Genomic DNA, 27,855 nt, shown 5'->3' with positions numbered 1-27,855 from the left:
TTGCAATAAATTTCGTAAGATTGGAATGAAAATATAATGTTCCCTAGTACTTTCAGACGAGTTCATTTTTAGAACCAGTGTTCGAAAATGAATTTGCCAATAAGTATTATCTTTTAGCACAATGCTCCTAATCTGAAATATCATAGACCCCTCCCCCCCTCACCTTTCACAGAAACACAAGATTTCGTCATCTAGATACGAAGCTCCGGCTTTTTAAATTTACGTTTTATTAAATCTTATATTTATTTATCTATAATAACTATATGAATGTTATATGAATATTCCATTCAATTATTTCAAAGGAAAAGTAATGATTTAAAAAAAGCTACAATAGGGTTATTAAAAATTAAATAATTAAGATTAATAAGAAATAAGTATTGCAAACTAGTAATTAAATAATTTAATTACTAATCACTAATTAATTAATTAATAATTCTAATTTTAATTAAAATAAAACTAAATATTTCAATTCAGTATAAAATATATGTCATGTGCAAAAAAAAAAAATTAAGTGCATTAAACAAATGAGTGATTAGATTTATATAAAAAATAGTTGGGATGCCATTCTTCCTAAAGCTTATAGTTTGAGTTGCTCCTGTACATGTTTTGGAACATGGTTACGATACATTTAGCAAATGAGTTGTAAAAAAACTATAAAGGGAATAAAAGTGTAAAATAATTGACGGATTTATATGTCATGTGCAGAATTAAACATATTAGTTATATTTATAAGCTAAAAATATTGGCTTGCAAAAGCTGGCAATGCCTAAATCAAAAGCATGTTATATAACATACAGTTGTGTATTTATCAGATGTCTATGAGTTATTCCATTGAAATCCGAATTTGTTAAATATGCAAAAAAAATTGAATATATCTGTCTGTACATTTTGAGCAAAATTTAATTTATCTGGAGTATATAGATGTAATATATATAGAAACAACCAAAGATGTAAAATATATATAGATGTAAAAACTAATTGACTGGGTGACAAATGTATATTCAATCCTTCGAAATTTCAATTCATCATTTGTTTCGTCAGATTTTACTGTTTTAACGTTGGACAATGGGCTTATAGATATGACTATTTTTTATGACATGCAAATCGAGCAGTATATCACTTAAGATCCATCTATTAATCAATTAAGTAATTTAAATCATACGCTGCAATAGTTTGCATGTTCAGTTTGGAGATATTTACTTAATGTATTGTTTTCCGTAGTTGATATATTAATAGACTAAATCCTCTAAATTCACTGCTGTAATAGTATAAAAATTCCACTAAGAAACTTCACTTAAGGTGTTAATTGGCTTTTTAAGTCGAAATTAATTTAACGTAAATATCTTCTACAAATGATTCAGAAACAACCAAAGTTGCGACTTTACTTAGCAAAGGAAGTCTGTGAAAGTGACGTTTCTTAGAAAACTAGTAAAAAAATAAAGTTCTGAACTAGTTTATTTCTTTTAGACTAGTTTTAGTCTAGTTTATTTATCTAGAAAACTAGTTCAATATATCATCTAATATAGTAGAGGAAATGCCATTGTGCCAAAAATATGTCTTTTAGCAATTTTGTTTACCCTTTCACTGTGGAGTTTTCCATGAAATTGGAGCTCCACAATAAAAGAGTAAACACTGATGAGTCTAGTATTAATAAAGATAGATTTCTTATAAGAATTTCTCAAATGCTTTGTCTCCACATCCGTACCTTAGAAACCTTTGCAGTCTGGTTTAAGGAATTAAAACTCGGACTCATCAGATAACAAACCTTCATCGCGTTTACCAAGAAAAAATATTACTCATCGCAATTTTGTATTTTAAAAATAGTGACTTCTAGTGACGGTCTAGTGAAAAATAGTGACGCCCCAGTCATTCAGTTATTTTTCCGTATGCCTTCGTGGCGGGTCGGAGGTCAGATGTATGACTTACCCTTGTAAGTCCTTAAAATAAAAGGAACGAAAAATTCGACACGACCAGCAAGAATGTAATTCTCTCGACTTCCTCATTCTATCACACCCAGGACACTAAGTAAGTAAATGGATGAGAGACAGTCTTAAAAGTAAGCAGGTTCTCGCTTTCCCTGGTAGGTATAGGTAGTGTTGTGAAATTGGGTTATCTCCATTCTAATGTAGTAATATCCTGCGGGTGGGGTTGGGCCGTGATTTTGAATACGGCTAGTCTCAGTTGTGGCCCTTAGGACTCTTCGTCTTCCGCTGTCAAAGTCGTCCAGATAATCGATTTCCACTAATTCTTTGCGTTTTTGAGTCATCACTTTCGTGTATAAATAGACAGATCGGCAGGCAGTTTATTTTGTAAGTCCGGCAAGCATAAGAATTCCAGTACCTCAAAAATCGGGATAATTTTTCGCACTCAAAATCAGAATTGTATCGTCTCTTTCATGTGAGCGCAAATTACCTTTAACCTTTACATTTTAAGCTATACGCCCGAAAATGTCTGAATCAGTACTTTGTCGAACGAGGCGATTTGAAGGCACTGAATTTTTTTTTTTTTTTTTTTTAATTGAAGGGAATCAGTAGAATACCTCAAAGTGATTATTGGTTATCTATGATATATTTTTTGTTTCTTCATTACATTTACTGTATTAATTAATCAAAACAGGTAAAGATTTTCAAGATAATCATAATCTGTTTCATATTTTGGCTTTTATTATTATTTTGGAAAGGATTATAATAATATTTTAAGTACATTTTTAATTATTTTTTAAACGAAAAAAATTCATCAAAATTAAGATATTATAAATTTGTTTTAAATACATTTTTTGAGATACAATATGTTACAGAGCTTTCCCATAATTTCTTATCTGCCCTGCGATCCCTTAAATCCATGAGGTAAGGGAAATATTTTTGCAACAGTGCTTCTAATTATAAATCAAAAAACTTTTTGATGTCTACTTTTTAGTGAACAAAGTATTTTTTAAAAGAAATAAAGAAAAAATTGTTTGCAAATATAATTTTTTTATCTTTTAATATGGATGTGAGCATAAAATTTTAATGTGGTTTTGGAGTTATTAAAAACTTGAATTCAAAGCCATTATCTTTTGTTTGCATTATTTTTCCAATCTAATCATTAAAAAAACTGCCTTTTTGCATTTTAATTCATCACTTGAACTTCAACTTAGAAATGAAAAAAATCATCTATTAAAGTTATTCTTGAAGAAAGAAAGACAAGCCATATTCAGGGCATTTAATTGCAGAAATAAATCGTTTTTAAGCGACGGACAGTGCAATTGCTACTTATTACAGTTCTGTATCCAGCAGTCTTAATTATAATATATGCATCCACCTCATATTCATCAGACTTTCAAAAGTCAAGGCTAGTGTGACGGTGAATGGAATGCAGATCATCGTCCTTCGGGTCACACTCATAAAAAATAAAGTCTTTTTTACCATGTAATTATTGAGATGCATATCAAGGTCGTTTAAAAAAAAAATTGCCCGACGGATTTCAAGCGAATAGTTTTTAAAATATCGCTTGCTCAACTGTAGCTAAAACTTCATAAGAGAATTGAGTCGATCTCATTCTTAAGTTCCTTTCAACGTGAAAAGATTGCGGCAATAAATGACTTTTAATATTATTTAATGACGAAAATTGCCATGAACTACTGAAAGGAAATTTCTTAAATTTGATAAGCTTTTTTTCTAATGAAATTAAACTATTTCACTACAAAAAAAATCATAGACAAATTTGAAATCATTTTCTATGTTAATTTTTCTCTACTAATAAAAATGTATGTTGACGCATTACAGACCTGATTATTTGACCTAGAGTTCCTAAAATTGTCACTTTAGAAGATGGAAATGTACACCTTGAAAGAATATTTTGGAATTTTAATTAAATAAAAATTTAGCGAAATTATGACGTTCTTTCGCGATAACTTCAGTAAATTTTACAGCACAAAAATAATTTTTTATATAATCTTAAAATTAAAAATAATATTTTTTTAATAAAAAAATAATATTTTTGAAAAAGGAAAAGAGAGAGCCAAAGTATTATGTGGCAGATATAATCTTTTTCAATAGTTTTTTTTTTAACTAATTATTGGTAAAAAGGGAAATAGTGTACTTGGTGGGTAAAAACATGCAACTAAAAGGATTTTTTTTTTCTTTTTGAAATTTTAATTAAAAATTCAGCGATATTTTGGAATTTTTCCTCAATAACTTCCAACATTATCATTGCGGACAAATGATTTGTATAACTTTTATAATTTTTTAAAATTATATCTTTAATATAATCTTTAGATAATTATAATTTCGATATAACACATTTTTTTTTTTTAATTCTTGCAATTTTTAAAAATATTTTTGATATAATTTCAACAATAATGTACATTTTTGCTAAGAAATTAAAACCCCTTTTATTATTCCCTTAAATATTTAACAGCGTGATTTCATTCCATTGTTGAAAGCTAAGGAAGAATTATGTTTATCCTCACAGTTTACGCGAAGAAAGAATGAAAAAAGAAGTTATAGTATCACGAAAGAAATGTCCAATTAGAAAACAGACGATACGAACAATTACATTTTTATCATAATTGATCATGAAATTTGATTCCAATACCAAAGTTCATGTATATAATAAAAATAACAGGGTTAAGCCTATTAAAATATGACATTGATGTCTTTCAAAATTTGAATCGTGAATATCAAGTTGTCCGTAAAAGATTTAATTAGCATGAAAATTGTATCGTCAGTTAAAAAGGAATAATTAAACATCAGACTTATAGTTAGTACGACACTTTTTAGGTTATGAAGAATCATAATAATTCATTATGAAAGCTTCTCTTGCACCTTAGCAAAAACGAGTTTCATAGAGTTTTGTAATTTCATAATTCAGTTTTCTTTCTTCCTTTTTATTTTTTTTTTCTTTTAAATGCATTTATGTGAGTCATGATAACGAACGCAATGCGTAAATCAAGGCTTTTGACCTTAGAAATCGATTTTTTTTTTATCTTCACTTAAGTATTAACTGAAAGTTGCATAAGTTTTAAGTCACAACATAAACACATCCCAGGAAGAGCATCGTAATCAGCAGTCGCAAATTCGCTCTTTTTCTCACTTTTTGATTGAAAACAAGATTTCTGGCGACGTTTTTACTCGCAATTTTTCTTTATTTCTTTTATCGTTATTTGTTTATCACATTTTTAATCACCCGCAAGTTATCAGATTTGCTTGGGGCAAGTATGTCGGTCTTAAAAGACAGAGAAGACCTGGAAAATGAAACAAGGGTTGTAGTTCTCTGGACTGGTGTGTGGTTTTTTTAAGGTTGCGATTTTTTTTAACTTTTGGGAATTGTATAATAATTGGCCCAATTTCGAAGGCAGCAAAATGCAGCCAACATTATTTCCTCCTGGTGAGTATAATGTTCTTTAGAAATATTTTTCGCCTATTAATTAATATCTTGTTTGCTTATTTTTTGAATATTTTATGAGTGTTTTGGTCTTAGTTGGATAAACGCATTTGAAAGATTTTTCTTTTTCGATTTTTAAGTCTCTAAAGTATTGACGTCATTATTAAAGGAAAATCAAATTTTATAGTAACTTTCTAATTAAATTTTGAAATAACTATTGAAATAAATTTTTAAAAAATCAAAATTTTTATTATAATTTTTGGACATAAGGTTTTTTTTTTTTTTTTTTTTTTTGAAATATGAAAGCATTTTATTTTATTTGCTAAATGAGTGCTAAGATCATATTTAAAATATGCGATTTATTTAATAAATGAAATTAGTATAATTTTTTTCAAATGAAATTCTCAATTTAACAAATCTTTTTTTTTTTGTTGTATAGTTAAATTCTTATGAATTAATTAAATGACTATGGAATATGCTTTATACATGCAATTTTTCAAACTAGATAATATTTTATTTTCATGAATAATTTCTTTGAATTTGTTGAAAGAAAACATAAATTTGTTATTTCTTTCAAACCTTTGAAAATAAAAAAATAAATAAATCTTGTATTACGTTTTGAATTGTTCTGTTGAATAAAATATATTGAATATATTCTTGCCCTTTTAAAGTCATTTTATGCATTTTTTTTTTATTTTAAGAAGTTAATGCGTCATTAAATGTACCATTTAGGGTAATAAATCAAAATTTAGAAATTTAAATCGAAGATTGTAAATCAATTGTCATATATTTTATAAAGAATAGATTTATTTCATTCAGTCAGTGTTTTTTTGGGTTTTTTTTGGAGGTATGCATATAAATATTGCAATTGTAAATATTATCATTTTGTATTATATAAGTTCATGAGCACGTCAACTCTTAATAGTTTAAAATCATTTACTAATTTTTTTTATTATTGCATTGCATTTTTTTTTTCTGTATGCGTTCAGTCTAAATTCTGTTTGTTACTGTAATTAATTTAATATGAGAAAATAAACAATATGTGATCCTAAATAGTGCTCATTAAAAAAATCCCTTTTCTAGTAAAATGGTTAATTTAGTTTCAATTTCAACATATTTTTAACCTAACATTTTAATGATTTATTTTCATTTTTATTTTGATAATTTTATGAAAATGATTACTTTTATTTATTTATTTATCATGAATCAATGCCTGCGGGTCATACAACTTCCACATTAACATTTCACTCTAAGCATATTCTTTATGTTTATAAATAGTGTAATAACAAAGTGAAAGAAATGAAAAGATAGAATCTGAAGAATTATGTTGGTTAAGTTTTAATATTATCCCAATATTTGTTAACATATAGAATCCAAATTTCTTACCTTTTTTTGCAATTTTTACAATTACTAATAACATATTTTTATAAAAGCCTTCTCTTCTCAGCCAAACTGCCCTCTGCACCTAGTCGGAAATATACAACTATATGAGTTACATTTTGTTAATCTAGTTTTTTTAATGTATATTTTCTTTAAATTTGAAGAAGAAAAGTATAAAATTATAATTTCTTTCCATACTATGAAAAGAGAAAAACTCTTTTCCTAGTTTTTATTTATCGGGTGTCATAAAACTCCATAAACTGCTTAACACTGTTGAAAAAGTTAGAAACTCTTTGTATATTAATATCGCTTTCATATTTCAAAATGAAACAATTTTTTTTTAATTAGTTGTACTACAGTTGATTGTGTGATTGTTGAACAAGTGCAATTGTTATTAATTATTTGTAAATTACTAATTATATTAATAACTGGCAGGGGATGTATCTAAAGTTGAGAAAATTCTGCAAATTTACTCAGTTGAAGGACTCACTAAAATTAACCAGCAACATAAGTTACTTTATTCATTATTATCACAAAATTTTTCATTTCATTTTACCCATACACTAAAGCGGTGATTTTTAAGAGAATTAGGGGGGTGTTGGTTTTTCTAACTTCTAATTTACTCGTCTTTTTATATTAAAATTTTATTTAAAAAATTAATTCATAATAATGAATTCAAAATTATTATTGACAGCATGCATGTCAAATTTCACGTTTTTAGGGTTCATTTACAATATATATTTATTTTGAAAATGACATTAAAAAAAGGTCAACTGTATTATTTTCTAACAATGATGTTCCTGTTGATAGTATAATGTCTCTTGATTCCGTGTTTGAAAGGAATTATATCAAAATTAGTGTCAAATTATATCTTATAGCATGTTAAAGAAAATTTCATATAAAAAAATCCTACTTACTTATAAGACAATTTATTTTATGTTTAACTCCTTTTTTGTAATTTTTATTTTCATTTACAGTATTAAAATTCATATTTATATTAGTTACAAATTTTTGAATTACACCTTAAGAAATAAAAATCGTATTTTGTTTTCTACGTTGATATATTCTTTATATCTAAAATGCAAATGAGATTCAAATCAGGTGAAGAAAAATCTACTTTATCCTGTTCACATGCAAATTTTGATAAACATCTAATTTAGGTATTAAGTTGATTGACTTATTATGTGTTTCTTTCTGACATTTTTTAAATAATCTTTCATGAAACAAAATCTATGATTCAGAGAGGGCTATAAAATTAAATGTTGTCCTTGTATGTTATCACAAAATCGTAAATTCCAAATTAATCCAATTATAAATAAAAGCTTTCAACTTATCAGCATTCCCTTGGGAGTCAATCCAATGCGTTGTCAGCGTGCAGATGTTATAGCTTTTGTTGTTATTGTTGCCGTCTCGCTGAGGTTAATTTTTTTTTTCTTTTGTTCTTGTCCCTCTTTCGAAAGAAAAAGATTCACCAGCCCATTTAATTTTAATATCATCCTAAAGTTCAAAAATAAAAAGAGGAAATATTAATCAATGATAATAGAAAAAAATTAAATTTCATATACTTATTTATTAATTTTTAATGTTATTTTTAATAAAACATATTAAACTGTTTGGAAGAAGGAAACTTTTCGCAAATTTTCCCTACCTGCGCCCCCCTTTCTTTGGAGAGCAACCTTTAGTTTAAAAAGCATTTCTATAGTTGTCATTTACCATTTGCCCCCTCCAAATGATAAAAGTATTATTACTTTGGGCCTTATTTTCGCTTATAAATTGTTGCATTCCCATCTTTAAATATGTAAGCACAACAATTCAATTATGTTAGTTTAATTACTATATAAGGCTTCGTTTTTCTTTCATAAATCTTTAAATGATCTCACTGTATATGTATTCTTACTAAGTACCTCTTTTACCAAAAGAAGCAAATTCACAGAGAAAGGAAAAAACAGCATGCGATGTTTTTCAATCGGGTACACAAACAGTAGAAAGAGAATGGCACTTCATTTTGTGGCAATAAAAAATCATAAAATTCTGGAACTTCTGTTGTCAGACGATTAAAAGTACAGAAACAAAAAGGAGAGTAGATCAAGTTCAAATAGAGTAGTTAGCCAATGCGAAAGAAGTGAATTAAAATCGTTTTTAAATTTAAAGTACCATAAGTACAAGAAAATATTTTTATATCGTAAATCCCCAAATATATAAGTTAATTGTTACAAAAGAATGAAAAAAAATGCAAGGATATTTGTGTGTGTATATATATATATATTTAATTGAATTCAGCGTTGATAAACTCTTTATGCAATTAATTGAAAACAATCGTATGGTATTAAATTATGTAATAAATTTTTAGAATTTATACTTACTTTTAGATAGTCAAAAATTAATTATTTTATTGATTTTCATCAGCGCTTCAATTCTGATTTTCAAAATATCAAATCTTATTTTATCTGATGATTTTTTAACTTGATTAATCTGATTACCACTTACAGATTATGAGGAAGTCGGGGCATTTCGAAACCGAAAAAAAGTTATTATCAGTAAGATTGTGAAGTGATACTAAATGAGATGAAAACGAAACGCTAAAGCAAAACAGAAACAGTCGGGAGCAGTGTCTCTCAGATTTACCTTATCTTTCTTCAACGCTTGATGTAGGGAAGTACTTTGAAGATTATTTTTATGATGATTTCTTTCCTTTGCGATAAGCAAAATAAAAAGAATCGAAAAATAAATTCATAAGTTTATAACTTTAATTAATGCATTTTTTGTTGTTTAATTTCAACTTTTTATTGCATCCAATTTCTAGTTTTATTGGTGAAATATATGGGCTAAAGAAATCTCTTAATAAATTAAAAATACTAACAGGAAAAAGGCAATTTCTTATAATAGAATATGAATATTAAAACATTCAGCAATTTCAAAATCAATATTTATAAAATTTTCTATTGTACTAAGAAATATTTTTATAAATTTTGCATGAAAGATGAATTTTTTTATAAGAGTTTGAAGCCTAAATACCGAGCAGTTTCATGATTAACCTTCTTGATGAAAATGCTAATTGGACTGTCTCAACTTTTTAAAAAATCCTGTTGACAGTTAAAAATTACGATATTTTAGTGAACAATATATTAGAAACTGCATTTGAATTTCTTTCGTGGTATATTTCTTATTTTTCATACCAATAAAATTTTAATAATTAATATGTGCCACTATTAAAATAGTTTTAATAAGAAATAGCGACTTCTTTTAATTAGAAGTCTTCACGTTTTCTTTGAATTTGATCTGGCATAATTTTGATGATTCGATAAGGAATGCAACTAAATTTTGAAACATATGATTTTAATTTCGAATATTCTGTTCAAGATTGCATCAAAAATTTTCGCATTCGTATATTGTTACCTCATCAGTCTCCTTTGATTTTTTTTGTTGCTGAAATTATTACTTTTTTTTTTTCTTTCTTCATTTTTAGACTCATTTTAGATGCATACAGACGCGAGACGGAAATTTGTTTATTCTGAGTAGCTGTTTTATGACTTCATCAGTTACTTCTCCTTGGGACACTAAAATTAGTGGCACTACTTTGAGCGAAATAAAGGCAAGAGTGCCTTTACCTTCAAAGTAGCTTCATTGAAGGCTACATGAAAAAGCTTATCAGCAATTATTATCAGATTTTGTAAGAATTCGAAACTTTATTTTAAAAACTGGCAGTTAAGGACTGCACAAAAATAACCGCTTATAGACAATTGCCGAACTGTAAACCGTATTCCGAAGCGATCGTTCTTTTCATCGTACTTTCCTTTTTTAATCTGCCGCGTCTCTGTTTACACGTGCTTTTTAACACGTGTTAAACATTGTTTATCTTTTACAATCATTTATACAAATTTTAGAATCATGTCTCTTAAAAATCTGATTTGCATTACCCTTAGGAATACCATGATGCATTTAGTAACGTGACATAAGTTTTATTAAAGTAATATCGCTGTATTAACGCACATCACAAGTAAGTACACCAGGCTATTTTTAAATTGAAAAAGGAAATCCATTTTTTAGCATTTTATAGTGATCCTTAAGTATCGTATTTCACTTTATTTCGTATTTTAGAAGGCTGTAAAATATTGCTTATATATGTATTTAAATATATAAAAATGTTATTTTAAATTTGAAATATTTCGTATATTATAGTTCCATGATATTGAGCGCGTATTTCAATTATCCTAAATTTTCGGATGCATTCTTAGCTTTAATTTTATGTTACCATTTTTAATTATGATTTTGTTATTGTCAAGAAATACATTTTTGCTACGTCGTCTAGAATAAAATTAAGTGAAAATATGAAGTAATTTACCATTAATAGAATTATTTAAGTTCGTAAGTTTTTAGTAAAAATATTTCTTCCAAATACTTTCCGACGAAATTAAATGTTATGCATTGTTATGATAATTTCATATGAAATCAGTTCTTTAGGTAAAAGGGGATTGCAATCAATTTTCTTTTCCAAATTTTGTTTTGGAGCAAATGTATTGATGATATATTATTTAAATAGAAGATATCGTATATAGAAAACATCGATAGTATCGTTAAATATTAATAATTTATATTGTTATGGGATATTATTTATTCCTATGAAATAAAATTTTCTGTTGCGTTTTTATGTCAGCAAATCTCATAAAAGCCAATTAACTGAGGTTTTTCTTATGATTTATATTATAGCAATATTTGATTTAATAGCTGGACAATTTGATTAAATCTTTTACATTCTATAAGCCATTGTTTTTCTTCTAGCAATTTGTTACAAATATTTCACCAATATTTCGTTTTCACTTTGATATTTCCATGTGGAGATTGTAGTCTGTATCAAAAGATCTTGTTTGAGCATGATGAAGTTTCCACTGTTATCATAAATTTAATTAATAAAGTAATTATTTGCCCTTTAAAAGAAAGCAAAAGTTTTTTAATGAACAGAAAATATAAGCAGTTTTGTGTGAAATAGTACAGAAAAACATAAATTTGCTTAAATTGTTTAAAAATTTACTTAATATTGCTAATTAAATTGCTTGTAAATATGTTTGCATATGTGTATCTCATTTATATGCTGAATTACTTGAAATTATGTCAGGAATTCTATTTGTGATATTTTATATTTGAACTAGAACCATGATGGCCTAATTATATAATTATAATAAATTTGTTAGTTTTTCATTCTTTTTTGGGTCTTAACAGTGATATAAACTGACATGATTTATTTCCATGGATGTCTGTTTTTTGGAATTCATTCTTTTATCATTCTTGAGACTAGATAAATTTTCTTTTATGTAATAATTTCATGATATTTTCGATATCACAAGCATATTTTGAATAAATTTATTCATTTTATTGTTCAATTAATCTTATGTACTTTACTTTTTAGTGGCAAGGTATTTTTAGCACAATTCATTATTTTATGACATTAGTTTTTTTTTTTTTTTTTTTTTGTACCAAACCTTTTTATGTGTATGAATTAAGCATGTTTTTTTTTATTATAATTATTTGTTTATAGCTGGCAATATTATGGAGCCATTCTCTTCAGACGTTTTGTGGATTCTCATATTGGGCTTCATCGTTGGATTCTTCTTAGCTTTTGGCGTAGGGGCTAATGATGTTGCAAATTCATTCGGTACATCTGTTGGCTCAAAAGCTCTTACACTGAGACAAGCATGCATCCTTGCTACAATATTTGAAATAATGGGATCTGTGTTAATGGGTATGCTATTTCAGTTTTGTTTCAAAAATTAGGAGATACTTCCTGAATTATTGATCTATAATTTTTTTACAATGTGATGTATGAGCTCAAAATATTTTATCTAAAGAAATTCTTTGATTGTATGATTTAGTATTTAAACTAATGAAAATAAATTTCAGTCATTCAGGATATTTATTATTTATAAATGACATTTTTAAATGATTTCTTATACATTTCAATTTTAAAGTACATATTAATTCTGAAATTAATAGTCTAATTCAAGATTTCTTAAACTGTGCTCTGAGATCTTCAAGTGAGGTTGTGATCACAAAAATTCTAGCTGGATCTTTATATCTATATACATTTGAAAGCAAATGTATTTAAAAAAGTTGCAGTTGTGAGATTTCATTGAAAATTATTATAAAATAATTATTATAAAATAAAAATTAAATAAAAATTATAAAATAAATTAAATAAAATTAAAATTATAAAATAATTATATAAAATTAACTATATTTATTTGAATTTTTTACTGGTTATCAGTAATTCTTAACTCTAGCAAAAAAAGGGGGGGAAGAAAAGCTCTATCTAATTAAGTTATGAATGTAGTTCAATATTAACATAAATATCACTTTCTATCTGAAATTCAATTTGACTTTTTGTTATTGTACTTTTTTATGATAGTAATATTTAATCAATGCATTTATTATCTTTCAAACAATAAAAACAGTGTAAGAAATCTGCCTAATGATTTTATTTATTTTTTGCAGGTTATAAAGTTTCAGATACTGTAAGGAAAGGAATATTTGACGTTGAGATATTTTCTGAATTTGAAAAAGAGCTTATGTTGGGTTTCTTAGCATCATTAATTGGTGGGTGATTTTTAATTGTATTTTTGTTATTATCACCTTTTTAATATGTTGTAGAATTTTAAAGTAATATTTCTATTAATCATAGGTAGTGCAACATGGAACATAGTTGCTACATTCTTCCGCTGGCCCATATCTGGAACTCACAGTATAATTGGTGCTGTGGTTGGTTTTGCAGTTGTTGCACGTGGTTTCATGGGAATTAAATGGAAAATGCTTGGCAAAATTGGTAAGTTTTTTCGTTGATTTTAAAAATTAATATTATGATTTCTTAGAAAGGATGCTTTCAAAATTACCTGAAAAAATAAATCTAATTTACTATTAATACATTTTTTTTTTTTTTTTTTTTTTTTTTACATATTTGGGATTTTCAAATAATATAAAAGTTGTTATTGTTTGCACAAACATAGTTTTTTTGCAATATACACAAATAATAAAAGGAATTATATAATTTAACTTTTCAAATTTTAGGATATAATATTATAGAAATTCCCACTTGTTTTAATTTTGGTATTGGTTTTATATTTATACTCGTGCACAAATCTTTTTGAGATTTCCATCTCAAAAAGAAATAAAAATCTGTCTTTGTTATAACTACTCTTTCTTAATGTAAAAATGTTAAATCATCTTACCAACTCGATTTAATATTTTGACTTGCAAAAACATATAAACCTGTCCTTTTTTCTTTTTTTCCTCCACCTTATGGGCTATTAGTGCTGTATCACAACATACTGCATCTGCTACTGGAATTTCTAATCTTTCCAGTAATTCATTTTAGACTTTCTTCTTTCAGAATTCTAAAAGTTGAACACAGGCACTAGTGTCTTTTTCATACCATACATTCAATCTCATCCAGTTTGGACTGTAGAACTATATCAGTTTCCTTAATTACCTTGTTTTGAATCAAGCATGACAGTAAATACATTTCCTTTAAACAAAATTGCTTCATGAGTGCTGTATCTGTAAAAATTAGTCTGTACATAAAACGTGTTTCCTATGTGCAGTATGATTTTTAACTAATGATACATATACATTATATTAGGGTTTATTTAATCTAATATTTCATTTAGCTGTTTTTGCTCATTTATTTTTCAAAGGTGGGGGGTGGAAGAATTTTTTAAAATTATTATTTATGGAGACTGGATTAATTTTGGAACAGAGTTGTGCAGTTGTAAATTTGTCTTTGGTTTACTACTATGCCATTTGTCTAAAAGATTTTGAGGGTCTTTGGTGTTCAAAGCACAAAGAGATTATTTGTGTTCTAACACTTGTGGAAGAAACTATTAATGCTTCTGGTTGATTAAGTAGCTATTTGTTGTATTTATTATATGTTTCAAAATATATTAATATAAGTTATTAAAAATCATCTTTTGTTCCATTAATACATTCATTGTTGTGAGCCTCACCTGTAGGTCATACTTTCCAATGCTAAATCATCTACCTATGATCCCTGCTGTATTATAATTAAGAAATAGCGAGGAAGGGCTTACCTAATAAAATATCAAGGAAGGGGTTATCTAATGGTCCAAATGCTAGGCTTGAGCCATGGTGGTAAACTTGTTAATTGTCTGATTTGATTAAAAAAAGATACTGATTATTGTTTTCACATTAATTGGCCAAATGTTTTTTTAAATTTGACAGATTTATCTTTTGATGTAAAAGAAATTCACAAAATTATCAATTAAGAAAACTTGTTTGATAGTCAATCTGTACGTAAATTGGTAAGCTTATGTTTATATTTGAAAAGTAAATACAGGCCATGTAAAGTTCAATGTAATATGTATTTAAAAAAAGGGTCTTCCTAAATAAAATAATTAATTATTCCACTTAAATTAACATAAAAGTAAGATTTAATAATCATGATACATTGGTTGGTAAATAATATGTATTAAAAATCTTGAAATGTGGGAAAATATATTAACTTCCTTCTTATATGTGATTTTATCTATATTAGTGGCATCCTGGTTTTTGTCCCCGGTTCTTTCTGGCCTCATTTCTTCTGCAATTTTTTTGCTGGTGAAGAAATTAATTCTTAGTAAGGTATGTATACTTTTAAAGTATTCTTTTACTTGTGTATCTATAAAAATGTTAAGATATTTACAGTAAAATGTATTAATTTCCTTCTGTGGTATATATTTTGTTGCTATATTTTTATTAATTTTGAAATATCTATATGAATCGAATATTTTTTTCCTTTAATGTGTCTCTCTGCTAGGTTTATTATGTTATTCTCTAAATTATCATATTTTAGCATGTACGAGGGCAATTCAGAAACTAACCTCCGGTTGATTGAAAAAAATACACCAAGTTAAGTAAAAATATTTTAATATATACATCTTACAACTACATCTTTGCACTATTTTTCGACATAGTCTCCATAATGATTGAGGCACTTATTGTATCTCTTCACAAGCTTTGAAATTCCTTCTGCATAAAAATCACCCGCTTGTGCCCTGAGCCAGCCTGTGACCGCATCTTTGAGCTCTTCGTCGTCATCAAACCGCTGGGACCCGAGCCATTTCTTCATACGCATGAAGAGGTGATAATCGCTTGGCGCCAGATCTGGGCTGTAAGGTGGATGGTTGAAAACGTCCCACTTGAAGGACTCAAGAAGGGCTGTTGTTCTGCGAGCAGAGTGAGGACGGGCGTTATCGTGCAAAAAAACGATACCGGAAGTCAGCATACCACAGCGTTTGTTCTGTATAGCCCGTCATAATGTTTTTAGTGTTTCACAGTACACGTCTTGATTAATGGTCGTCCCACGTTCCATGAATTCAACCAACAACACCCCTTTGGCATCCCAAAACACCGTTGCCATCAGTTTTCTGGCAGAAAAATCTTGCCGGGCTTTTTTTGGTTTGGTAGGCGAATCTGAATGTGCCCACATCTTTGATTGTTCTTTTGTCTCAGGGTTCACGTACTTAATCCAGTTTTCGTCACCGGTCACGATTCTGTTTAACAATGGTTCTCCTTCGTCCTCATAACGTGACAGAAAGTCTAATGCAGAGGCCATTCTTTGACTTTTGTGGTGGTCGGTAAGAATTTTGGGCACCCATCGTGCACAGAACTTACGGTAACCCAATCTTGCTGTCACTATCTCGTACAAAAGAGTCTTAGAAATCTGTGGAAAATCAGTAGACAACTCCGCCATTGTGAAACGTCGATTTTCACGAACTTTTGTATCAACTGTCTGAACGAGTTCGTCAGTCACCAAGGATGGTCTACCACTCCTCTCTTCATCATGAACATTTTCTCGTCCACTTTTAAATAAACGTACCCATTCACGGACAACTCCTTCACTCATAACTTTTGGTCCGTACACGGCACAAAGCTCACGATGAATAGCTGCTGCAGAGTATCCTTTGGCTGTAAAAAACCTTATAACAGCACGCACTTCACATTTGGCGGGATTTTCTATTGCAGCACACATTTCAAACTGCCGCAAAAACTAAACTAGCGCAGGTACGATGTTCACTCGACTACGGCTTGATGCCGACTGACCTGCTGAGCGTGTGAATGCACAGATGGTGCGCTACTCCCCCCACTACCCGCACTGCGACCAATCGGAGGTTAGTTTCTGAATTGCCCTCGTAATTCGTTATTCAGTAAGCTCTTAGCCTCACTGTATAATGTCTTAATCCTTTGTTTCAATGTATTTTATATTATGTATGCGAGGCTACTCACTGTGGTTGCAGTAGACGGCCATGTGACTTCAACAAAATCTTATTGCTTATCTAAAATTTTAAGTCATGCTAAAGTAGTAGAGATGTGGATAGGACAACTTATTGCTGTTTTTTGTTTTTTCTATTTATCCATGGCAAGTGCCATTAGAAACAACAACATATATGTGTTCTGTGAAATTATTGCTGACCAACTGCCTTTGGCGACCAGCTTGTTTGTCTTAAGTATTGACCTGTTAGACTATTAAACCATGAATTTGGACTGGATTTTTTTAAAATGTTGTCTTGCTACTTGATACAATTAAAAGAAATTGAATCAGTATCTAATTACTGTAGTTTAAATTTACAAGATAAAAGTTTAGAGTAAATATCTAAAGAAGACATCTTTTTAATCTTATTTTTAACATTAGTGAATAAATCAAAAACTGAATATTCTTCTTTGTTTAAATAATCACTGGCAAAGCCTTATTTTGTCATCAGTGTATACCAGTAAGATTTAACTTGAACTTATCATGAATGTAAATTATATATTGCTTTTTAAAATATTATTGAAAATAAAGAAATAAATTTATATAAATGAAATTGATATTGTTAAAAAAAAGTTTTTTTTTTTAATTGTAAGAAGATGTAAAAGCTATTTTTTAGAAATCATGGATTTGGAAGATATCAATTTCCATAGGTAAGTCAGCGATTACTCGTCTGGTGATGATCTATTTTTATGTTAGATTAAACTTTCTGTTTGATACCTGTTTTCTCTTGACTTATTTTACATCTTTTCTTTGACTAAAGTATTTAACAACTACATTAATTATGAAAGTGTTGAATAAGTACAGCTGTAAAAACATTTAGTGAATTTGTCTGAAATGTTTATATAGAGATTAGTTTTCATTGTGCTGTTACCATTCAGTAATAAGTAATAAAAGTGATCTCTATGTCATGTACATTAGCATTTTATATATTTATAGATGTTGTCCCCTGATGAAATTTTGTTGTGACCTGTGATTTTTCTAATGTATTGTTCTATTTCTCATTATGCATTAAAGTAACTTTTGCTTATTTAGGATAATGCCATTGATCGAGGATACTATTCTCTTCCATTCTTCTGGGGCATTACTGTTTTCCTTAATTTATTTTCTGTTATTCATGGTGGACCACATTGTAAGTATTTTTTTTATTATTATTATAGTAATTATTTTATACATGTAGGATTCTATTTTTATTCTTTTTTATTATATCTTTTATACTTTTATATTATTTATTTAGATCTTGGCTTTGATGTTATACCTGCCTGGGGAGTTCTAATTTTAGCTGGAGGTATTGGTCTAATATTTGGTGTTTGTGTTTGGTATATACTTGTGCCTTATCTTCAACATTCAGCTGCAAGTATGTATAACTTTATTTCATTTTTATATTTTCAATTATTATTATTTATTGTTGATTTTTTAATTGGTGTAGATTTTAATATTTGGCAGTAATTATAAATGCTATAGGAATTGTTCTATTTTTTAAATGTGCCATTTTTTTTTTTTTTATGAAAGTTGATTTGATGATTTAATAAAATGCTTCTTTCATTCCATAATAAAATACTTCATTTTATCCACTTACATATTGAATTCAATTTATTTCATACTATCTATAATATTTAACAGCATGACTGAGATTCGGAGTTAATTTTTTGAAAAGAAGCTCCCATTTCTTTGTTTGGAAAGTGAAATCATGCAATTGAACAAGCCATATATTTATGTAGATAAATGGAAAATGAAATGACTATTTTTATTGCAATGGCATTGCTTTTATTGCAAGCACCGTTTCCTAGTAGTAGAGACAAGAAGTTTAACAATTAGTAGTAAGTAACAGAAATAGTAGAAGTTTAACAATAGTAGTAAGACAATTGATAAAAAAAATCTTATTTTAAATGATTTGCAAAATTTGTTGTATCCAATTAATACTGGAGAGCCCAAACTTCTGAATGTTCCAAACAACAATCTTTTTTCACCCATTCCTTTAATTGATTTTAAGCTACTTTGTATAAGAGAAGGATCTTGAGCTGCTAGAAATTAAAAGCTGCTTTTTAGTTTTTAGTGTTTTATTAAAAAAGAATATGTCCGCCATTATTTAAGCTCAATAAAAGAATTACTTGCATTAAAATTTAGAAGTAGGCTATATACTTTTGAATCCTTATGGCAAAAGTGCTTAGCATTGAAATGAATAGGAATTAATTTGAACTAAAGCGAAATGGTGTGCATACTTTAAAAAAAATTTCTGTAATAACTGTTGTGTATATATATGTATATTACATATATATATTCTTGTCAGTTACTCAACTATTTTATCTTTTTCAGGTATTGGAGATAGTGAAAGTAGTGAAAATCAAATTGATCGAGATGATTGTGAGTTTCTCTTCTTTTTCTAAAATTTGTTTTCATTCATTATTAAAAATAAATAAACTATATTAAATAATAAAAATTATTAATTAAATTTTATTGAAAATTTCAGCATTATGTCTTGAAAACCACATCTGTTTAATAGTATTCCATTTTCTATGCTAGATATATAGATATTGGATTATAAGTTTTTTCTAGTAAGTTTTAAGAAATGAATGCAAAAAAAAAAAAAAAAAAAAAAAAAAAATGTATTCTTGCTTTAAAAAAAAAAAAAAAAAAAAATTATTTTCTTAATCTATTTTTAAGAGATAATATAAATATCCTTCCTTTTAAGTTCTATTGAAGATTCACATAGCAAATTAGAAGATCTGTTTTGAAATAAATTTCCTTTACTTTCCAGTATAAAGAAACATTAACATGTCAATGTCATTTGTATGGCAAAACTATATACCTGATTGTGTAAACTTTTATCCATATTATGTTTGTGGAATTCTTATTTATTTTTAATTTCAAAAAGTGCTATTTAGGTTGCTAATTTTGTTTGTTTCTTTTAAAAGTACCCACAAAGATTCCATATCCAGAAGCTGAAAATCCAGGATTTGAGGAAAATGGTAAGTATATTTTTGTATTAGAACTGTTGATAATGCCTACTTTTTTTAATAAGGAGTATTTTTAAAAAAAAAATTATTTCTGAAACCTGTTCATTTCTTGAAATGTCATGTCCTTTGTATTGTTTTGTTTTCATAACCTCTATAACAGTTAAAAACTTTGTATGTTTGTGTAGTGAGATATTTTTAATTTGTTTTAAACAGGACATGAAATTCCTTTGGGAAAGGTATCAAGTAGTTATAGCTTAGATATGACTACAAGTAATAATACATCTGTTTCTACCCTTCAGGAAGATCTAAATAAAAAAATTGTAAGTGGTGTAATATGAATTTTACATACATTCAAGCATCTTTATTTTAGAAATTCCTATATGTTTAAAATTTCATTTAATATTTATAATTGTATATTTTTCTATGAACTTAATGAGTTTCTGGATTAAAAATTAACAATTTTGTTTGAGAAATACATTTCTAATTTTATGATTTTATATAACTATTTGATACTATTTTCTGTATGGTTGTAAAATTTCAAACATTAATTTCATTAAAATATATCGAAAAACTCATCGGACAAGAGTAGCTATGAATTCTATTTAATGTATTGTAAAATAATTTTAAGATATGTATTAATTATTAATTTTTTGGTATTTGTAAATCTATTTTTAAATGTACTTATATACTTATGCACACTATATAATATCTGTTCAGAACGTTCTGCTATATACAAAATAATTTTAGTAAGCTCCTTTGTTTGGACATTGGCAGAAAGATATTTCATTATTCTGCATGTCTTTGTTTAACAGTCTGTTTGAAGAATAGTTAAATTTCTTGCAATAAAATATGAAAAGTATTTCTAAATAAAATTAAAAACCTTTCATTTGTAAGTGACTGTAAATATATTTAAATAAATATCGATCATAAAAAGACCCTTTGAAGTTCAGATAATTGAGCTAACATTACCTCCTTGTAATTTTCGAAAATAACAGTTAAGTTGAAATTTATTTTGGATTTTCATTTCTGCAAAACTTAGAAGTTCTTTATTTTTGGCATAGTAAATGTGATATATCAAAGTTTTATTACAAATAATATTTTAACTAACCAAACCTTTATAACTGCTTCTAAATGTCCAAAAATTGGATACTATATGGTGTGATTCCTATCTGTATTTATATATAATGTGTTTTTAATTATTGATTATTTTCAGGTATTTTAAAATTGTCATTTTGTGGTAATTATTTAATTTTTGTAATTTGTTAAAGTTAAATTCTCTTGAATTTGAAAATATCAGTTTTTTTAATATGCATTATTAGCTTGAGATTAATAATGTAAAAAAAAATGTTTCTATTATTTTAATCGAAATCTTTATCAATAGGTATCAATTTTATTCTATATAATAATATAAACACTTAAGTATTAAAAAAAGTTCATTTATTCATAAGATTATGCTTTCTAAAAGGTAGGTATTTCTTCTAAAAAATATTTATGAATTTTTAATGTAATAATTTAGTTAAATTTTTAGCGAACATTTAGCATTGTCTTTTTAACTATTTTTTGATATGTATAGCATAAAAATGTTTTCTTTGTTGAAAAGTGCAGGAATTTACTATGATTTTTAAATTTTTTTTTTATTTATTGTTTTTGATACTGAAAACATTTTTCTACTAAGTTATTGACTTTTTATTATTATTATTATTAATATTAGCCTTTAAAGATTTCTATGCTGCTTTCTGTAGTATGAATCTTTTTTCAATGTATAATCAAAATCACGAATCATAACTCATATGCATGCTTTAAATTTAAAATTTGAAAATTATGTGTCCTTTGCCCAAGTATTGCTGCTAATCTGAAAGTTAAATGAAAATATTTCATGTAATTATATATATATCAATGGAACATGCCTAAAATCAACAGGCTGAAGTAAGATTCCCCCCCCCCCCTTTCTGTATAATTAAGATATTATGATATTTATATTGTTTGAAACTTTTGAATAGTTGTGCAGAACTTTGTATAAAACTGTTTCCTTTTCTCTTTATTAGGATAAAGGAAGTCGTGATGACATATCTGATGTCGATAAACCTGAAACATTTCGTATATTTTCATCTCTACAAATTTTGACTGCTGTATTTGCTTCATTTGCTCATGGAGCAAATGATGTCAGGTAATGATTACTTACAATAATTGTTCAAATGGAAAAAAATTTATTTATGAAAAAGTGAATGATTTTTTTAATGAATTTTGAAAAGAATAGCCAGTAATAAAGAAATGGGAGAAATGTGCATATCCATTTAATTCTTTCTAAAACAAATATTTTTTAGGAACACATTCGATATAACAATAATGGCTTTTCATTTTTTCGAGCAAAAGTATTTGTTATAGATAAAGTGGAAAAGTGTCCTTTCTGTTTAACATATAATGATTGATAAAACTAGCTTTGAAATGAGATGCAATATACATGGCCTATTTATGTATGTAGGAGAAATGATTTTCTTACACTTAATTAGAATTTTGAAAATATCACTTCTCTGTGTCGCTTGAAAATGCTAAAATTTAAAATTCTTATTTCCAAGTTATGTACTTAATTTTGATATTAATCATTATATTAAATTGCTGTAACTAATATAAATTCATTCTAGATTGAAATTAAGTCTAGAAGTAAAGGCTTATTTTTGACATTATCTCTAATTTTACAATATTTCTAACTTGAGTCGATACATTTTGTAAAATGATTGCTTTCTCTAAGTTGAGAAGATGATATGCATTTATTTCAGTAGCATAATATTTTCTTCTTATGTATCATGATGAGAATACATTTGTAGATTAAATGTCAATGAAGATAATATTATTTTAATTTCCTTGCTATAAGTCCCGAGTAAAATTGATTTTATAAAAAATCAGCATTACTTTTAAGTTCAATTGAATTTTATGTCTCTCTATATATTTCACAACGTTAAAAAGCAAACAATCTGTGATCTTTTCCAGTAATGCCATTGGTCCAGTTATAGGAATTTGGTTGATTTATCAGGATGGAAATGTAGCACAGAAGGAAGAGTCTCCATTCTGGATCATGTTGTACGGTGGTTTTGGTATTAGTGTTGGTTTATGGCTTTGGGGACAAAAGGTCATCCGAACAATTGGAGAAGATTTGACTAAAATTACTCCATCCAGGTAAGTGACATAATAACCTTGTTTAAATTTTCATTTATTTGGTTGAGATTGCCTAGTCATTATTTTCATAAATTATTATTATATGTATATAAGTGCATGTTTTAATGCAGTTGGATGCTTTTGTGAGCATACCAAATTGACTAGCAGTGACTAATTGACTACAGATATGAATTATCTTTCATGAGGGCTTAAAAAAATTATCATTATGATGAACCCATTTTTGTTTTTTAAAGATTATTAGTTTTTGCAATGTTTTACTCTTCAAATGGCTGGGCCTTCTGCTGTCTCTGTCTCCATTGAAGTTCAAAATTATTTTGCATCAATTTTGCTTATTTGCTTTGGCGAAATTCCAAGGGTGTAAAGTATTCTATTGATTTTGAAAATTCTGTTACTTATTTAAGTTTGATTCCTGGAACTTTAGGTTATTCTGTCAAAATTACCAGTTATTTGAAGAGATTTAAACTATTGTCTATTAAATTATTAGCAGTGCTAAGAATAAGATAAATAAATTCATTTTCAAATACCTTATTTTGCAATAATGCAGATCCTCCAAACAATTTGTTTCTTTATTTTATTAATTTTTTTTGGAAAAGTGACTTGCTCTTTATTAGGTACAGTTTATTCTCTGCTTGTTTCACTGGATAAGTTTTTGATGAATATTATATATTGAATTTGAAGATTAATGAATTAGCAGAAACAATGATGCATTTAATAATTTCCCATTTTATAAACACATAGTCATATTTGTTTATATAAATTTTTGTTAAAAATTGATTTGCAAATTCTTTAATAGCTTAATAAATCTTTTTTTTTTTTTTTTTTTTTTTTTCTTTTTCTTCAACCAACTGTGAATTCCTTCCAAATGTTTCTGCCATGTTCCGTACTGATTGATTAAAAACTATATTTTTAATAAGTGCTTTTAGAAATGAATAAAATATGAATGATTGAAAATAAACAATATTTACTAGATCTAACAGTTTCACTTATCAAGAGAAATGATAATAAATTCTTTTGTATTTAATTATTATAGAATATTCATTTATTTTATGTTTTATAGTAACTTTATGGAAATTTTCTATATTGGAGTTATAAATAAGCACTAAGTTATATGTATTCTTTGAGGCTTTTAAATAGTTTTCATTATCTTCTTTGTTTGAAAATACTTTTTTAGCTGCAAGATTTATTTTTCATTTTTAGTGGTTTCTGCATTGAAATTGGTGCAGCTGCAACCGTTCTTATGGCTTCAAAGATTGGCTTGCCCATCAGTACAACCCATTGCAAAGTGGGTTCCATCGTATTTGTGGGCTGGACTCGCTCTAAAGCAGCAGTAGACTGGAAGTTATTCCGATCCATCGTTTTGGCGTGGGTTCTAACATTACCAATTTCTGGTGCCCTGTCAGCTGCTGCTATGGCTATATTGACAGCAGTTGCAAGTTAACATCTGTGTAACTTTTGTATGGCATCAATTTGTAAAAAATCTCTTTTTGTACCAAAACCATTTGATGGTTTATGGTACAAAATAGATGTATAGGGAGACATGTTTTTTAAAAATCTCATCATCCGCTGCTAAACTTTGCAGATGAGGCGCTATTTAAGTTTCTTTTCGCATCTGTTTTATTTCTCTCATCAACACATAGTTCAACGTACTTTGACACTTTTATAAGTATAGATGAGGAAGGATGTTTGCTTGTTTTCAGTTTGGATATCATATGTACTTAGCCAAATTTAAAAATGGGCTAAAATTCTCAAAATTCCTGTTTGGGTTGGTGGGTTTTATTTATGACAAAATTCATGTTGAGGTTTTCTAGTCATTTGTTATGTGCTTTTATCCCGGTTAGAATTTTATAAAAAGTTTTTTTTATATAGTATAAATGTGAATGTTTATGAAGAAAGGTCTTTTTCACCAAGATTTTATAAGTATTATGAACTGAAAACAATTTATAGTAGTATTTATTATATCTTAAATTACTAATAGTATCAGTGACAACAAAATTTAATTTTTATATTATTGTCATGAGCATTTTGACCAATTTTTTTTAAAAAAAATTTATGAAGAGCTTTGGTGCTATAGTTAAATGTCTGGTTGAAAATTTCACTTGCAATGAATAATTTTTAATAAATTATTTTGGACACATGTATTTTAATAATTTTATATTCTCAACCTTCAGTGTAAAGATGATACTGCAATATTAAAGAATTCCATTTTAATGCCTTTAATAACTACATCAACCATTTCTGTTTCTTTAGAATATTATTTTGTTCATTTTTGTACATATGCATAAATTTAATTCCTTGGGTAATGGGATTAGATAAGTAAATGTAAATGTGTATTGTCTTCAGTTATTTCTGTAATATAACTTTTTAGGAGAGTGTGTTTACTCTGAGTTGTAACTTATGGAATGTATTTAACTAAGCAATGAAATCAGATGAAAAAAAAGAAAAAGCCAGAGTAACACTGTGCTTGTTAATTGTGATAGATAAGTTTTTTTTAGTCAAAATTATAAATATTTTTGGAAATAAAATTTTGTTTTTCTCTTTCTCATATCATGTGTCTTTATTTTGTATGCATTTCTTTACAATTATAGCAACATTTAAATTATTCTCCCTCTTACATTATATAAGGCAATTTTTTGTAAGCAAACTTAACAATAGATGTTTTTAACTTTTGATATTGAACTTTGTTTTTGGAAATATGATTTCTCTAAAGCAACTGGCAGATGTTAAGTTCCCCCCCCTCCCCAGTTTAAATATTTAAATCTGTGGAGCTGTTCTTTTTTCTCCCCTTTCTTATATATTTATGAGAGAGAAAGATGCATGTTAGGAAATTCAGTTTTGGAATTATATTTAGTATATATATTTTTTGTTTAAGTAATATGCCTTTAAAAGATTTATTCATTCAAATATTATAGTGCAATAACCTGGTCAAATCTCTCCAAAACAGGCATTGGAAGTTTTTGGCATCTGTCTATGGCAAATGCAAAGCATCCAAGTGGCCAGGACTCATTCTTGTATAGATTCTTTGATTTATTTTTTTAACTTAAAAATTTTGTGTTACATTTAACTATCTACAAATATATTTATTCTTTAAAACTAAACTAAAAATTAAATTAATTATTAAAACTAATTCTCTTTCACTGCCAGCTGATTTGTTAAAATATTAGTTGCATTTACTTTCAAATAACTTTTTTCTATCAATTTATGTGCATGATACTGTTATCAAAAAAAAATTTTTTGAGCAACAAATTGTCATTAATATTAAAACTGTGTTATTTTAATGATCTTCTACCTGCACTACTCATTGTGGATGTAACCCATCCTAATGGAGTCAAGTCCTAATCGTCATATGGCTGTTAAAAACATAACTGTTTGATTCGTCTAATTTTCACATTACTGTAACTTTTCATTTTTATTACTCATTTAAGCTATACAAATATTAAACAGAATTCAAGGATCGAAGAAAATCAGATGATTAAATCTTTGATGAAAATGAACACAATATTAATTTCAATGCAACAATTCAATCTATTGTTTAAATTTATGCAATTTTTTTTTAATTATCAAAATTTAGGAAAAAATTTGCTTTGCTAATAAATTGATATCATTACAGAAAATGTTTCAGGTTTTAGAATGGTGCAAAAACAATCTTGTACAGTATTATTTTTGAAATTTATAAGGAAAGAAAATCATTAAAATTTTAATTAATTTTTAATGAAAATATCTCTGGGGTGCACGTTTCCCCATCTTCAACAATCTATGTGCCAAGTTTAATTCTGCGTCAAATGATCTCTCTCTTAGTGCTTCAATGCTCAGACACGCATTTATTCTTGTTTTTTATTAATAAAGATAGGTAAGAAATGCACGAGTTAAATTTTATCTTGCTGTTTGTGCACATTTCAAGTCCAACAATTTGAGAAAACTGGGGCTTCAATTAAGCTTTCAGATAGTTAGAACTGACAACAAAGTTCTTTGCAAGGTCACTTTGCCATATTTATTCTAAACTAATTTAATTAAATTGTATCTAAAATCTATTATATTTTGTCCATATGATTACCATCATATTTGTAAAAAGATCTTTCTCAAGATTGAAAATAATGAATGATTCAAAATCTAGAATTAATTAAAAATGACTTAGCTTCTTAAATGTGTTATGTGTCGGATCCGAAGTAACTAAACAATTGAATTATGACGTTTTTTTTTAATGAATGTTATATAAAACTTTCAAGAAAATAAATATATACTGTAGCCTCATAAAAGTAATTCCCATACCAAACTGTATTTTATGAGTAATGACAGATTTCCGACTGGGCATTAGGCTAAGAGTCCTGCAACAGTTCAATTGAAGAATTAAAAGAACGATTAATATTTGTCTAGGCGTAAGTCATCTTTCCATTTTCATTGCCGTGGCTAGTCCTCTATGACAAATGTGTAGTGTTGAAATTTCTGAAACAAAATACTATGAACGAAAAAGAATTGTTGAGCTTCGCTGTATCAGTGCGATCATACGGAAGTCTATAATTGTATAAGGAGAATTAATTTTGTGTGAAGTTTACAAACGTCGAGGGGAAAAAAATCATTTGGAGTTCAATTTTTTTCCGAAGGCTGGAGGAACGTTTCTTGAACACCCAGAAATATTATAAAAGTTTTCTTTGTTGGAGATGCCAATTACATTCCAAATAATATACTACATAT

At 27.3% G+C, this 27,855-nt stretch overlaps 1 protein-coding gene across 3 annotated transcripts in view; it reads left to right on the top strand.

The window, feature by feature from the left end:
- The window catches only part of LOC129968873 (sodium-dependent phosphate transporter 1-like), a 128,269-nt gene extending 102,561 nt beyond the window's left edge, over positions 1-25,708 (top strand). Inside the window, exons 1-13 of one of the 3 annotated variants that reach the window (XM_056083183.1) lie at positions 5,209-5,367; positions 12,278-12,481; positions 13,231-13,332; positions 13,418-13,558; positions 15,284-15,369; positions 18,071-18,167; positions 18,273-18,392; positions 19,352-19,399; positions 19,951-20,004; positions 20,206-20,312; positions 22,038-22,159; positions 22,981-23,166; positions 24,364-25,708. In XM_056083183.1, coding sequence (XP_055939158.1) covers positions 5,343-5,367; positions 12,278-12,481; positions 13,231-13,332; positions 13,418-13,558; positions 15,284-15,369; positions 18,071-18,167; positions 18,273-18,392; positions 19,352-19,399; positions 19,951-20,004; positions 20,206-20,312; positions 22,038-22,159; positions 22,981-23,166; positions 24,364-24,604 — 1,533 coding nt within the window. In that variant the 5' untranslated portion in view covers positions 5,209-5,342 and the 3' untranslated portion in view covers positions 24,605-25,708. Of the gene's footprint in view, positions 1-5,208; positions 5,368-10,528; positions 10,742-12,277; positions 12,482-13,230; positions 13,333-13,417; positions 13,559-15,283; positions 15,370-18,070; positions 18,168-18,272; positions 18,393-19,351; positions 19,400-19,950; positions 20,005-20,205; positions 20,313-22,037; positions 22,160-22,980; positions 23,167-24,363 lie in introns of those variants that run through there. The other 2 variants (XM_056083184.1, XM_056083185.1) reach the window with 2 other exon arrangements.
- The last annotated feature ends 2,147 nt before the right edge of the window (positions 25,709-27,855 follow it).

The sequence above is a fragment of the Argiope bruennichi genome, chromosome 5 (genome assembly GCF_947563725.1).
Source record: "Argiope bruennichi chromosome 5, qqArgBrue1.1, whole genome shotgun sequence".
Classification (NCBI taxonomy): Eukaryota; Metazoa; Arthropoda; class Arachnida; order Araneae; family Araneidae; genus Argiope; species Argiope bruennichi.
Note: the sequence above shows the minus strand (reverse complement) of the source record. Positions and strands in the feature narration are given on the sequence as shown.